Below are 15,450 nucleotides of genomic sequence, written 5' to 3' on the forward strand. Positions count from 1 at the left end.
CAGCGTGCGGATAAAAAATGCAGTATTTTTCAATTACAGCATAGTACCGTTTTTAATTCATTAGTATCGCGGTACCTTGTTAGTACCGGTATGCCATACAACCCTAGTAAAAATCTGTATAAATACAGACTATTTACCGTTACCATTTACCATTCTTTTTTTTCTTTTTTTTTTACTTTTAATTTTAGGCATAAATTAAGTGTTAAATCAAGTTTTACTTGTGTACAAAACCCAAAACCAGAGAAGTTGGCGCATTGTGTAAATCGTAAATAAAAACAGAATACAATGATTTGCAATTCCTTTTCAACTTATATTCAATTGAATAGACTGCAAAGACAAGATATTTAATGTTCGAACTGAGAAAGGTAATTTTTTTTTTCAAATAATCATTAACTTAGAATTTAATAGCAGCAACACGTTGCAAAAAAGTTGGCACAGGGGCATTTTTACCACTGTTTTACATGGCCTTTCCTTTTAACTACACTCACGTTTGGGAACTGAGTACACCAATTTTTGAAGCTTTTCAGGTGGAATTCTTTCCCATTCTTGCTTGATGTACAGCTTAAGTTGTTCAACAGTCCGGGGTATTTTAGGCTTCATATTGCGGCACACATTTTCAATGGGAGACAGGTCTGGACCACAGGCTGGCCGGTCTAGTAACCGCACTCTTTTACTATGAAGCCACGCTGTTACACGCACAGAATGTGGCTTGGCATTGTCTTGCTGAAATAAGCAGGGGCGTCCATGAAAAAGACGTTGCTTGGATGGCAACATATGTTGCTCCAAAACCTGTATGTACCTTTCAGCATTAACGGTGCCTTCACAGATGTGTAAGTTACCCATGCCTTGGGCATTAATACACCCCCATACCATCAGAGATGCTGGCTTTTCAACATTGTGCCTGGAACCGAGAGTCAGATGAGCGCTTTTGATGCACTTTATCTTCAACATCAATAGCACAGTTTTTTGTAAATGTTGAATTAAAAAAGGATATTTTGTTATTAAAAAATCAACATTTGTTACTACATGAACACGCTAAAAATTGGTGCCAGTATATATTCCCAGGTACCATGAATTTGTACCACAACCTATGCATTTGATCGCAATCCCAATGCTGAGATCCTTCCTTGCCGAGACGCTTCCTTTCCCCAATTGAGACATCAGAGTACCAACTCAGCTACTTCCCCTCTGCGCTCACTACCTTTGCCAAATTTCCTTCATAACCCAAACTTGCTACACAAAACACTGACGTGTTTTTCGTCTTTCATCAGCTTTTCTTTCCTAACTGATGGCTGTTGATGTCAACCGTTGTACACTTGAAGAAATAAACCTGTGCACCGTGGCAGAGATCCAATGTTCAACTTGGCAGGCTTTCCACATGAACTACTTCATGAGTATAAGCGTGCGTGTGTGTGTGTGTGTGTGTGTGTGTGTGTGTGTGTGTGTGTGTGTGTGTGTGTGTGTGTGTGTGTGTGTGTGTGTGTGTGTGTGTGTGTGTGTGTGTGTATTTCCCCATGTATGCAAGTGTGTGTGCCCTTGTATAAGTATATAACCTGTGTAATGGACTGTTTGTTCATGTTAGCATGTGTTTCCATTGGGCCCTCCATAAAAGCAGACTCATTAAAAGTATTTCAAAGTATTTTTAAAAGTGCAGTCTCAGAGAGGAACCTTAAGAACGGCACAACGGCGACCCTCCGCCTGGCAAAAACAAACAATATGCTTCTACTCGGGTGACACAGAATGTCTTTGAACACAGTTTGAAGTCTTCTCTTCCGAGGACCAGAGGGGTTCACACAAATAATTCGTTTGTCAGCATTCGAAGCGTTCTAAAATAACATTTCGGAGCAAACTCAGTAAGAAGTGGAAGCAGTACGGAGATGGGTTAAAACCATTAAAAATCAGTTCCCAGTGGCTTATTTTATTCTTCGAAGTTTTTTTCAAAATTTTACCCATCACGCAATATCCCTAAAAAAAGCTTCAAAGTGCCTGATTTTAGCCATCGTTATATACACCCGTCCATTTTCCTGTGACGTCACACAGTGATGCCAATACAAACAAACATGGCGGATAGAACAGCAAGATATAGCGACATTAGCTCGGATTCAGACTCGAATTTCACCGGCTTAAGCGATTCAACAGATTAGGCATGTATTGAAACGGATGGTTGTAGTGTGGAGGCAGGTATCGAAAACGAAATTGAAGAAGAAACTGAAGCTATTGAGCCATATCGGTTTGAACCGTATGCAAGCGAAACCGACGAAAACGACACGACAGCCAGCGACACGGGAGAAAGCGAGGACGAATTCGGCGATCGCCTTCTAACCAACGATTGGTATGTGTTTGTTTGGCATTAAAGGAAACTAACAACTATGAACTAGGTTTACAGCATATGAAATACATTTGGCAAACAACATGCCCTTTGGGAGTGCAGACAGCCCAGTTTTCATCAATTAATATATTCTGTAGACATACCCTCATCGGCTCTCTTTTCCTGAAAGCTGATCTATCCAGTCCAGTTGGAAATGCATCTGCTTTGAGTGTCGCTGGATATCCACACATTCTTGCCATCTCTGTCGTAGCATAGCTTTCGTCGGTAAAGTGTGCGGAACAAACGTCCAATTTCTTGCCACTTTCGCATCTTTGGTGCAACTTGAATCCGTCCCTGTTCGTGTTGTTACACCCTCCGACAACAAAACCGACGAGGCATGATGTCTCCAAGGTACGGAAAACAGTCGAAAAAACGGAAAATAACAGAGCTGATTCGACTCGGTGTTTGTAATGTGTTTGAGAAAATGGCGGATTGCTTCCCACGTTGTGACGTCATCGCTCCGAGAGCGAATAATAGAAAGGCGTTTAATTCGCCAAAATTCACCCATTTAGAGTTCGGAAATCGGTTAAAAAAATATATGGTCTTTTTTCTGCAACATCAAGGTATATATTGACGCTTACATAGGTCTGGTGATAATGTTCCCCTTTAACTCAAGTCTTTATACTGTACAGTGGCTTAAAAACCATTTCAACTTTTACACTTTTTGTTACTGTTTGATAGTACTACGGTTTTAAATTAAAATTCAAATTAGGGGTGTATCAGATATCGGTCTGATATCAGAAAAAAAAAAAAGTTTAGCACCTAAAATCTCCCATACAGGCGTTCCTAGTTGTGCAACATCTAAATGTCCTCTATTAATGTTGGTCTTTTTTTGTATTTACAAACCCCGTTTCCATATGAGTTGGGAAATTGTGTTAGATGTAAATATAAACGGAATACAATGATTTGCAAATCATTTTCAACCCATATTCAGTTGAATATGCTACAAAGACAACATATTTGATGTTCAAACTCATAAACATTTTTTTTTTTTGCAAATAATCATTAACTTCAGAATTTGATGCCAGCAACACGTGACAAAGAAGTTGGGAAAGGTGGCAATAAACACTGATAAAGTTGAGGAATGCTTATCAAACACTTATTTGGACCATCCCACAGGTGTGCAGGCTAATTTGGAACAGGTGGGTGCCATGATTGGGTATAAAAGTAGATTCCATGAAATGCTCAGTCATTCACAAACAAGGATGGGGCGAGGGTCACCACTTTGTCAACAAATGCGTGAGCAAATTGTTGAACAGTTTAAGAAGAACTTTTCTCAACCAGCTATTGCAAGGAATTTAGGGATTTCACCATCTACGCTCCATAATATCATCAAAGGGTTCAGAGAATCTGGAGAAATACCTGCACGTAAGCAGCTAAGCCCGTGACCTTCGAGCCCTCAGGCTGTACTGCATCAACAAGCGACATCAGTGTGTAAAGGATATCACCACATGGGCTCAGGAACACTTCAGAAACCCACTGTCAGTAACTACAGTTGGTCACTACATCTGTAAGTGCAAGTTAAAACTCTCCTATGCAAGGCGAAAACCGTTTATCAACAACACCCAGAAACGCCGTCGGCTTCGCTGGGCCTGATCTCATCTAAGATGGACTGATACAAAGTGGAAAAGTGTTCTGTGGTCTGACGAGTCCACATTTCAAATTGTTTTTGGAAACTGTGGACGTCGTGTCCTCCGGACCAAAGAGGAAAAGAACCATCCGGATTGTTATAGGCGCAAAGTTGAAAAGCCAGCATCTGTGATGGTATGGGGGTGTATTAGTGCCCAAGACATGGGTAACTTACACATCTGTGAAGGCGCCATTAATGCTGAAAGGTACATACAGGTTTTGGAGCAACATATGTTGCCATCCAAGCAACGTTACCATGGACGCCCCTGCTTATTTCAGCAAGACAATGCCAAGCCACGTGTTACATCAACGTGGCTTCATAGTAAAAGAGTGCGGGTGCTGGACTGGCCTGCCACACTGAGAACCCACACCAAACAAGAATGACAAACACATTTCGGGAAAACATCCGCACCGTAGCACAACATAAACACAACAGAACAAATACCCAGAACCCCTTGCAGCGCTAACTCTTCCGGGACGCTACAATATACACCCCCCGCTACCCTCTACCCCCATGTGCATATCACACTTGACATTTTTGGATTAGTTTAAAAAAAACAAAAAAACATAATTTTTTTCTTAAAGTTTACAGTTATATAATTAGGTTGGGGGTAGTAATGTGAGAAAATGGGAAAAACCTTAAGGGGAATATAAAGTCAGCTTACAATGGAGCCAAAAGGGAGCCACTGTGTCTATTTCGACCATAAAACCCAATAAATAACCATCCAAAAATCAGCAAGAATAATCTATTTACATTTTATGTCCTGAATATTAACCAAGTATTAGCGATATTGTTATTATACGCGCTAACGCTAAATACCTACATTTAGCAGCGCGTTGGTCAGAGAGAGGCAACTTCCTATGCTGCTATGTTGACATCATGAGCTGGTGAGCTGCTTTCTCGCCTCTGTGCTTGTGAAAGTTCATTCTCGATCATAAACAGTGTTCGTAATAACGCCGTTATATTATAAAGGCGTTGTATAATATATATATATATATATATATATATATATATATATATATATATATATATATATATATATATATATATATATATATATATATATATATATATATATATATATATATATATATATATATATATATATATATATATATAAGGCGTTGTATAATATATATATATATATATATATATATAATATATATATATATATATATATATATATATATATATATATATATATATATATATATATATATATATATATATATAAGGCGTTGTATAATATATATATATATATATATATATATAATATATATATATATATATATATATATATATATATATATATATATATATATATATATATATATATATATATATATATATATATATATATATATATATAATGGTGAGAGGCCTGTTGGTCTTTTAAAGAGTCACCAATCACTAAATCAGCACCCCGGTAACTGATGATTGTGAGTGTGTGTGTGTGAGAGTGTGTGCGCGTGCACGCACACGGAATTTTGAAATGTCTCTATAGTGCTCATTTTGCTGTCTGTCTGTCTGTCTCTATATCTGTCTGTCTGTCTGATCTATTTCTATATCTATCTATCTATATATCTCTATATATATGATATTAATTTAACACTAGACAATAGAAGTAAGGGAACTTGTCACACTTAAGAACAAATAGGCCACCCTAAGAGTGCTCTGGAGCACTCGTAGATTTTGTTCTTACCTACGAACAAATCCCAGCTAAGAAAACATTGGTGAATACAAAAATCTCCTTAAAAACTTCGTAAGTGGGCCTAAGAACAAAACTTGTTCTTAAGAACGGTTGCTGAATGGGGCCCAATGTACAGTAAGTGATGTATTATTATGTTTGTTGGCTCTCATAAAGTCTGCAGTAGTGTGTAATAATCAGTGATGTTGTTGATGGAAAAAGCCAACATTGTGTTGCGTTTGTGAAATTATGCGTATGCTTAAAATGATCAAAATACGTAAATATAAAATGTTATTATAAATGTACCTGTTACTACATAACATATATACTTACAGTGTGTATATACAGTAAAACTTTGATGGAGGTGTTTGGATGCTTTATAGCCGGAATTAAGCGACCGTCAAAGGCAGGCCTGGGCAATTATTTTGACTCGGGGGGGCCAAATTTAGATAACAAAATGTGTCTGGGGCAGTGGTTCTTAACCTTGTTGGAGGTACCGAACCCCACCAGTTTCATATGTGCATTCACCGAACCCTTCTTTAGTGAAAAATAAAATGTTGTTTTTTTTCAAATTCAAGACAATGTTATATGTTTTTGGTAACACTTTAGTATAGGGAACATATTCTAAGTAACAAAGACTTAATTTAGAGTTATTTGGACACTAGGGGAACATATTCTAAGTTATAAAGACTAAATTTAGAGTTATTTGGACACTAGGGGAACATATTCTAAGTAATAAAGACTTAATTTAGAGTTATTTGGTTAGGGATAGGGTCAGGGTTAGAGGGTTAGGGTTATAATAAGGCCATGTCGAATAAGGCACTAATAAGTACTTAATAATGACGAGTTAAGAGCCAATATGTTACTAATTTGCATGTTATTAAGCAACTAATTAATGATGAATATGTTTTCATACTAAAGTGTTACCATGTTTTTTTACTGGTGCACAAAATGAACCGTGCATGAACATCACCTTGTTCAAACAACAAAACCAACACAGTGCATAAACTCACAACAAAGTTGTCATGTCTGTGTGATCATTGTTTTAGTCATGTTCGGTTTTGTTTTTGGACTTTTTGTGCACTTTTGTTTTGTTTTGTCACCATAGCAACCCATTAGTTTTCACCTGTCACGTCACGCACCTGTTTCACGTTTTGAGTCACGCACCTGTTTTCGTTAATCATATAGGTAGTATTTAAGTTCATTTTTTTCAGTTCGTCGTCCTGGCGAAATCCCGGATTCATACCCCTGTCACACTTTTACCTCTGCGCACTTCATGCCATGTCCAAGTAAGTTTTTTTTTCTATTAATGCCACAGTTAGTGTTTTTTGTTTAATTATTCACAGTTTTTTGCCCACATGCAAGTCTTTTTGTTTCGTTAGTCAAGTTTGTACATCTGCCTTGAGCGCGCTTTTTGTTCCTTTGAGTGTTATAAATAAATATGTATTTACCTTCACGCCATGACCAGTCCAGCTTTACTTGCATCTCGGGAAAACAAACACACCATAGTCCTTGTTTTGACAAAAGTACACACCAGCAAATCAGTCAAATGTTGCCGTATCCGTAATACGGCGATAGGGAGAAGTTTGTATTTACACGATGATTCGGGTGTGTTTTGACCTCCGCCGAACCCTTGAGGCCGACTCACCAAACCCCTAGGGTTCGATCGAACCCAGGTTAAGAACCACTGGTCTGGGGGCTGGTATATCTGATTTTTAGGAACACTAATACAAAACCTCACAATAATGTCTGATTGAATGCTCACGTTATGACAGACTGCCTTAAAAAAACGGAATGGAATTTTACGTTTTTTTACTGAATGAGACACCCAGAATGTCCATGAAAGTAAAGAATGTGGGATTTACAATAGTAACTATGACCGATAAAACACTGAATTATGACAACATATGAACGTCACGCCCCCTTTCGATCGACACATTTTACAATCAAGCGAAACGCAACAAAAATGCAACAAACACAGCGAAATATGAACGCGAAGGGTAAAAAAAAAAACTACCTACAATCTGATATATCTGATATATCACTAAGCTTTAGAACTTTGTTGTAAAAATCTCCTTCCGCGTCTGTCCCTGACACTCGCATTTCAGGCTGAAACTCTGGAAAAAAATATGATTTTTTGTTTTTATTCTAATTAGGGTCCAATAAGCCCAAATAGTAAAAAGAAATAAAAAAAGCATGTAAACAAACAGCTTAGGCCTTAAGAGGATAAAGATCTAAAAAAATAATTTGGGAATGTCCGGCAGGCTCAACGGGCCGCATGTGGCCCCCGGGCCTTATTTTGCCCAGATCTGCTCAAAGGCTACATAGAAAGCGGACTTTTGCTTGCATTTATTTACAATTTAGAAAGACACGTGTGCTATCTTACATAAGCATTGTGAATGATAGGCAAAAGTCCCCCAAAAAGCACAGTTCCTCTTTAAGAGTGACAGAGCAGGAACGGGCTAGGATATAGTTCAGCGTTCATTAACTCACACGCGCAAAACGGAGCCCCCCACAGAACGCGGGGCCCTCGGCACGACGTGTAATCTGCGTCTATAGGGACTAAAAGTCAACAGGGTCGCGTTGCGTAATTTGACATATTTGAGGTTTTGTCATGTTTGCATGAGTCTTTCTTTTTTTGTGGTGGGGGGGACTTTTGTGGATAACGGGGAGAGAGAAAAAAAAACACATTTCAGCTCCTCCTCCGGTGGACTGTTGGATATGTGTGGGCTGTCGGGAAAATTTTCCTACAAAAGCCAAACCTCCTGCTTTTGTGCAGCAGGGACGACGTCCCACGTCCACCTCTCCAAACACTCACCGAACCTCTTGTATCCAAAAGACTGTACTTCCTCCTCGTCTGCAAAGTCGTCTGTGTGACATAATGAGAAACACATGACATCAACATTTTGCAGACACACAAAGACCACTGGAATCCACTTTATCCTTCAAGTCGAGTGTTTGGCAAAGTGGAAGCTGCTCACTGGGATCATCTCATATCATGTGCATACACTATGAAAGTGTGTGTGTGTGTGAGTGTGTGTGCGTGCGTGTGTGTGTGTGTGTGTGTGTGTGTGTGTGTGTGTGTGTGTGTGTGTGTGTGCGTGCGTGTGTGTGTGTGTGTGTGTGTGTGTGTGTGTGTGTGTGCTGTAAAAGCAACAGGCTTTAGTTTGTTGACAGTAAAGTTAATTAGTCTCCACGACACAGAACAACATCACACCTAATGGGAAACAGATGGGACCGGGGGGGTCCTGGGGGGGTCATGGGCAACAGTGATGAGTGTAGTGACGTCATTTAGAAGGCGCATTTATGTGTGCTCACATGCATGAAATTCCTTAACAGAAAGTGTGTTCTTATATACAAAGTAGAATTTAAAAAGTAACAAAACATGGGGTCACGTACCTTTCATGGCGTTTTTATTGCTCGTTGATGACAGAAGGAGAGCTGGACCGCTGTCACTTTGTGCGCATCTCAGCATCCGGTAAAAAAAAAAAAGTAAAAAAAAAAAAAAAAAAAGTCCAAACTTTGTTTTCAAAGTTGACAACGGCGGTAGAAAAAAGGCAAAAGGAGGACTGCGCAAAAATCTTTAAAAGTTAGAAGCTCATCCTTCCTCACGCAACTTTGAGCAGGAGTGTTGTGATGCTTCGTGTCGGCCAGTCCTGTCTCTTGTCCGCGAGGAAAGTCAAGCGAAACACCCCCACTTCCGGTGGGACTTTCAAAATTAAAGTTTAGCGCCCGCGGCCCCTTTTTAATGCCTGCATCGAAGGGTCAGCAACCCAAAACGTTGAAAGAGCCATATTGGATCAAAAATACAAAAAACGAATCCGTCTGGAGCCGCAAAAAATTAAAAGCCTTTTATAAGTGCTATAGTGAAGGCAACACATGATGTAAGTGTCTATAGCTATTGATAGTAGGCTATTATAATAGCCTACTATCAAATTGACTATGTGTCACGGGCTGAAGCAAATCTTTGTTGACAGAAATGTTGAAATGTAATATTTATTCTAAACATTTTTACAACATTAGAAACTATTAGTAAATCAGAGGCTACTCAGAAGGGGAGATAATTCCTGGAGATTACTGGCTTTTAATGGCCAAAGGTATAGCTGTGTGTGTCCAAGTTTAAGGCTACGACAGGCTGTCTTCTTTTAATAGATTTATTACAATCTTTGGCAAGCTAGGTAATGTTTGCTGTGGTCTGGAACATGTGTCGTGACACATGCAAAACTGAATTATATACAAAAAGGATATAAGTAAAGGATATTAAATGAGCTCAAATATACCTACAAATGAGGCATAATGATGCAATATGTACGCACTGCTAGCCTGAATAGCATGTTAGCATTGATTAGCTTGCAATCATGCACTGACCAAATATGCCTGATTAGCACTCCAACAAGTCAATAACATCAACAAAGCGCACCTTTGTGCATTCACGCACAGTATAAAACTTTTGGTGGACAAAATGAGACAAAGAGGGAGTGGAAGATTGTACATGTAAACAAAGTGTTGCGTCACAGTCCACACTATGGTGGGTTCAAGAACCGCCGAAGTTAGTAGGACAAAACGATGTCCACCGAATACTCTCATCAGTGAAGCATGCACACAAACGGTAACACTTTAGTATGGGGAACATATTCTAAGTAACAAAGACTTAATTTATAGTTATTTAGACACTAGGGGAACATATTCTAGGCAACAAATAGTTAATTTAGAGTTATTTGGTTAGGGTTAGGGTTGGAGGGTTAGGGTTAGGGTTAGTAATGGTGAATATGTTCCCCATACTAAGTGTTACTCTCTTACTGGTTGTATAATAAGGCCATGCAAAATAAGGCATTAATAAGTACTTAATAATGACTAATTAAGAGCCAATATGTTACTAATTTGCATGTTAATAAGCAACTAATTAATGGTGAATATGTTCCCCATACTAAAGTGTTACCACACAAACATTAAACAGTGGGCTTTCTAACAATTGGGAAGGTTTGTATCATGTTTGTCCTCAAACAAAAAACATACGAAAACAAAAAAAATATTTACCCCCATCTTTTTCCATTTTTAATTGTTTTTTAAAAATGCTCCAGGGAGCCACTAGGGCGGCACTAAAGAGCCGCAAGCGGCTCGAGAGCCGCGGGTTGCTGACCCCCGAACTAGGGCAACCCAAAAATGTTGAAAGAGCCATTTAGGACCAAAAATTAAAAAAAATAAAAATCTGTCTGGAGCCGCAAAAAAATAAAAGCCTTCTATAAGTGATGTAATGAAGTCAACACATGATATAAGTGTCTATATGAGCTATGATAGCCTACTATCAAAATGACTATGTGTCGCAGGCTGACTCAAATCTTCATTGACAGAAATGTTGAAATGTATTATTTATTCTACCAATTTTACAACATTGGAAAACATTAGTAAAACTGAGGCTTGTCAGAGGGTGAGATAACTCCTGGAAATTACTGGTTCAGAATAGCCAAAGGTATAAATGGCGGGCTGTCATTTGACTAATGTTTTCCAATGTTGTAAAAATGTGTCAAATAAATATTACATTTCAACATTCCTGTCACCGAAGATTTGCGTCAGCCTGCGATAAATAGTCATTTTGATAGTAGGCTAATATAGCCAATATAGACACTTACATCATGTGTTGCCCTCATTATAACACTTATACAAGGCGTTTAGTTTTTCGCAGCTCCAAACAGATTTGTTTTTTGTATGTTTGGTCAAAATTTCAATATTTTGGGTTGCCGACCCTTGGGATAGAGGAAAATAAAGCAAGAAAAGCAGTCGTGTGCTCGGACTCCAGCAATGCATTGACCAGCATAAAAAACATAGCATCAGAAACAAGACAATATTTGACATGTGTGAAATAGTTCAGGCAATCTCAGAATGAATAAACGGTGGAAATGTGGTAACATTTCTCTGGGCACGTACTCTTTGTGGGGAATGAACTAGCAGATAGCAAAGCAAGCAACCACTCAGACAGAAGTAAACATGGAGATTAACCACATTAAAGAAGAAGTGAAGAATATAGTTAAGATAGAACACAATACAAAGTGGCAGGATAATTGGAATAAGGCAACAAAAGGTAGGGAGTATTACAAAGTCCAGAGGAGAGAAGGTGTAATGAGAGGAGGGAATAGAAATAGGAAGGAAGAATATATTATTACTAAAATACATAATAATAATAATAATATATTTTATTTGTAAAAGCACTTTACTTTGAGCAAATAACCTCAAAGTGCTACAGAGCATTAAAAAAAACAAAAAAACAACAACGCTAAAACCCCAAATAGCTGCCCCCAACAAGTAAAATAAATATATAAAAAGTAAATTGAAATTGATAGGGAAACATAAGACAGGGCTCTGTGGTTATTGTCATCGGATAGAAAGTGTAGGGCATATATTATTACAGGCCTGGGCAATTGTTTTGACTTGGGGACACATTTAGAGAGAAAAAATGTGTCTGGGTGCCGGTATATCTATTTTTAAGAACACTAATACAAAACCTCAAAATAATGTCTGATTGAATGCTAAAATGTTTATGACAGACCGTCTTAAAAAATAGAATTTAATTTTTTTTTACTGAATGAGACATCCAAAATGTACATGAAAACAAAGAATGTGGGATTTACAATATTAACTATGACCGATAAAACACTGAATATTGACAACATATGAACGTCACACCCCCTCTCGATCGACATATTTGACAAGCAAGCGAAACGCAACAAAAATGCAACAAACACAGCAAAATATGAACACGAAGGGTAAAAAAACCCAGCTACGATCTGATATATCACTAAGCTTGAGAACTTTGTTGTAAAAATCTCCTTCCGCTCTGGGAACACTCTGTGAAAACGCTCCCCACCCACACTGCTTGGACTTAGATTACCATAGTAACCAGTATATCATGCAAAAGTGCAGATTCCAACCATTGAAATACTTTGTATGGTTCAAGACTTACGGTCATTTGAAAACATCTAGTTACGGTTCCTACACCTGCCGCCTCTCACTCTGTGCAGCGCACCTCCAGACACACCCACGGGCGTTCCTCTTCGGCTGCAGTCACTCTGCAAACAACACACCTGACGCTGATGAGAATCTTGTCTTCAAAGGCCAGCGCATCTTGCGTTCCAGTGCCAGAACATAGCTACCTGCACAGTAAGCCTCTCACGTCTCTCGCTTCTTTGCCCATGTGGTTCCTCGCTCTTTGTGTTTCCCCTCCGTCAAACTCAATGTGTCTTGTCTTGTGTCGTCATCCAGCAACCTTTCGTCATCCCCTGGTTTCAAGTTGTGTGTCTCGTCTCCCTGGATCCCCTCTGGACTCTCTACTGCCTGCCTGGATCTCGACCTCACGGCCTGCCTTTGGACCACGACGCCTTGCTCCAGCCCCTCACCTCCTGCCTGTCCCTGGATCTCCGAGCCTGCCTTGCCCTTTCTGGACTTCCGCACCGATCTCAACACGCACCTTCAACACCACCTGGTAACACTCCTCATATATCTGCTACACATAGTCACACCTTATACATTTGGTTTAAACACACACTTCACATATAATTGTATATTACAATAAACACGCTGCAAGCTAACGACAACCCTGTCTCCATGCCGTCTCCTTCTCCCTCTGTACCGTTACACATCACTGCACATCATAATGGCAGCTACAGTTTCGATCATAAAGATCTAAATAAATTATTTGAAAAAGCTTAACGGGCCGCGTGCCTTAGTTTGCCCAGGTCTAAACTAGCAGATAGCAAAGCAAGCAACCACTAAGACAGAAGTAAACATGGAGATTAACCACAGTAAAGAAGAAGTGAAGAATATAGGTAAGATAGAACACAATACAAAGTGGCACAATAATTGGAATAAGGCAACAAAAGGTAGGGAGTATTACAAAGTCCAGAGGAGAGAAGGTGTAATGAAAGGAGGGAATATAAATACGAAGGAAGAAGATATTACTACTAGAATGAGGTTAGGACATAAAGTACAGGCCAAAAGTTTGGACTCACCTTCTCATTAAATGCGCTTTCTTTATTTTCATGACTATTTACATCGTGGATTGTCACTGAAGGCATCAAAACTATGAATGAACACATGCGGAGTTATGTACCTAACAAAAAAAGGTGAAATAACTGAAAACATGTTTTATATTCTAGTTTCTTCAAAATAGCCACCCTTTGCACTGATTACTGTGTTGCACACTCTTGGCATTCTCTCGATGAGATTCAAGAGGTAGTCACCTGAAAGGTTTTTTTTCCCTTCACAGGTGTCATAGTTTTGATGCCTTCAGTGACAAACTACAATGTAAATAGTCATGAAAATAAAGAAAACGCATTGAAACGAGAAGGTGTGGCCTTGTGGTTAGAGTATCCGCCCTGAGATCGGTAGGTCGTGAGTTCAAACCCCGGCTGAGTCATACCAAATACTATAAAAATGGGACCCATTACCTCCCTGCTTGGCACTCAGCATCAAGGGTTGGAATTGGGGGTTAAATAACCAAAATGATTCAAAGCTCGGCCACTGCTGCTGCTCACTGCTCCTCTCACCTCCCAGGGGGTGAACAAGGGGATGGGTCAAATGCAGAGGACACATTTCACCACACCGAGTGTGTGTGTGTGTGACAATCATTGGTACTATAACTTTAACTTAACACTTTTGGCCTGTACTGTACATATCTAAAAGGTTAATTGAAATTGATAGTATGATTATTGTATGTATTAATACATAGTAGGAAATACAAACCCCGTTTCCGTATGAGTTGGGAAATTGTGTTAGATGTAAATATAAACGGAATACAATGATTTGCAAATCATTTTCACCCCATATTCAATTGAATGCACTACAAAGACAAGATATTTGATGTTCAAATTCATAAACTTTATTTATTTTTTGCAAATAATAATTCACTTAGAATTTCATGGCTGCAACACGTGCCAAAGTAGTTGGGAAAGGGCATGTTCACCACTGTGTTACATGGCCTTTCCTTTTAACAACACTCAGTAAACATTTGGGAACTGAGGAGACACATTTTTTAAGCTTCTCAGGTGGAATTCTTTCCCATTCTTGCTTGATGTACAGCTTAAGTTGTTCAACAGTCCGGGGGTCTCTGTTGTGGTATTTTAGGCTTCATTATGCGCCACACATTTTCAATGGGAGACAGGTCTGGACTCCGCACTCTTTTACTATGAAGCCACGTTGATGTAACACGTGGCTTGGCATTGTCTTGCTGAAATAAACAGGGGCGTCCTTGGTAACGTTGCTTGAATGGCAACATATGTTGCTCCAAAACCTGTATGTACCTTTCAGCATTAATAGCGCCTTCACACATGTGTAAGTTACCCATGACTTGGGCACTAATACACCCCCATACCATCACAGATGCTGGCTTTTCAACTTTGCGCCTATAACAATTCGGATGGTTGTTTTCCTCTTTGGTCCGGAGGACACGACGTCCACAGTTTCCAAAAACAATTTGAAATGTGGACTCGTCAGACCACAGAACACTTTTCCACTTTGTATCCGTCCATCTTAGATGAGCTCAGGCCCAGCGAAGCCGACGGCGTTTCTGGGTGTTGTTGATAAACGTTTCTGCCTTGCATAGGAGAGTTTTAACTTGCACTTACAGATGTAGCGACCAACTGTAGTTACTGACAGTGGGTTTCTGAAGTGTTCCTGAGCCCATGTGGTGATATCCTTTACACACTGATGTCGCTTGTTGATGCAGTACAGCCTGAGGGATCGAAGGTCACGGGCTTAGCTGCTTACGTGCAG

General features: G+C 39.2%; 1 protein-coding gene across 1 annotated transcript in view; it reads right to left on the bottom strand.

Moving 5' to 3' along the window:
* The window catches only part of LOC133609805 (collectin-12-like), a 51,086-nt gene extending 41,737 nt beyond the window's left edge, over positions 1–9,349 (bottom strand). The window contains exons 1-2 of the mRNA XM_061965772.2: positions 9,085–9,349; positions 8,504–8,554 (exon numbers count right to left, since the gene is read on the bottom strand). Coding sequence (XP_061821756.1) covers positions 8,504–8,554; positions 9,085–9,160 — 127 coding nt within the window. The 5' untranslated portion in view covers positions 9,161–9,349. The remainder of the gene's footprint in view (positions 1–8,503; positions 8,555–9,084) is intronic.
* Between the last annotated feature and the right edge of the window lie 6,101 nt (positions 9,350–15,450).

Source organism: Nerophis lumbriciformis, linkage group LG07 (assembly GCF_033978685.3).
Source record: "Nerophis lumbriciformis linkage group LG07, RoL_Nlum_v2.1, whole genome shotgun sequence".
Lineage (NCBI taxonomy): Eukaryota > Metazoa > Chordata > Actinopteri > Syngnathiformes > Syngnathidae > Nerophis > Nerophis lumbriciformis.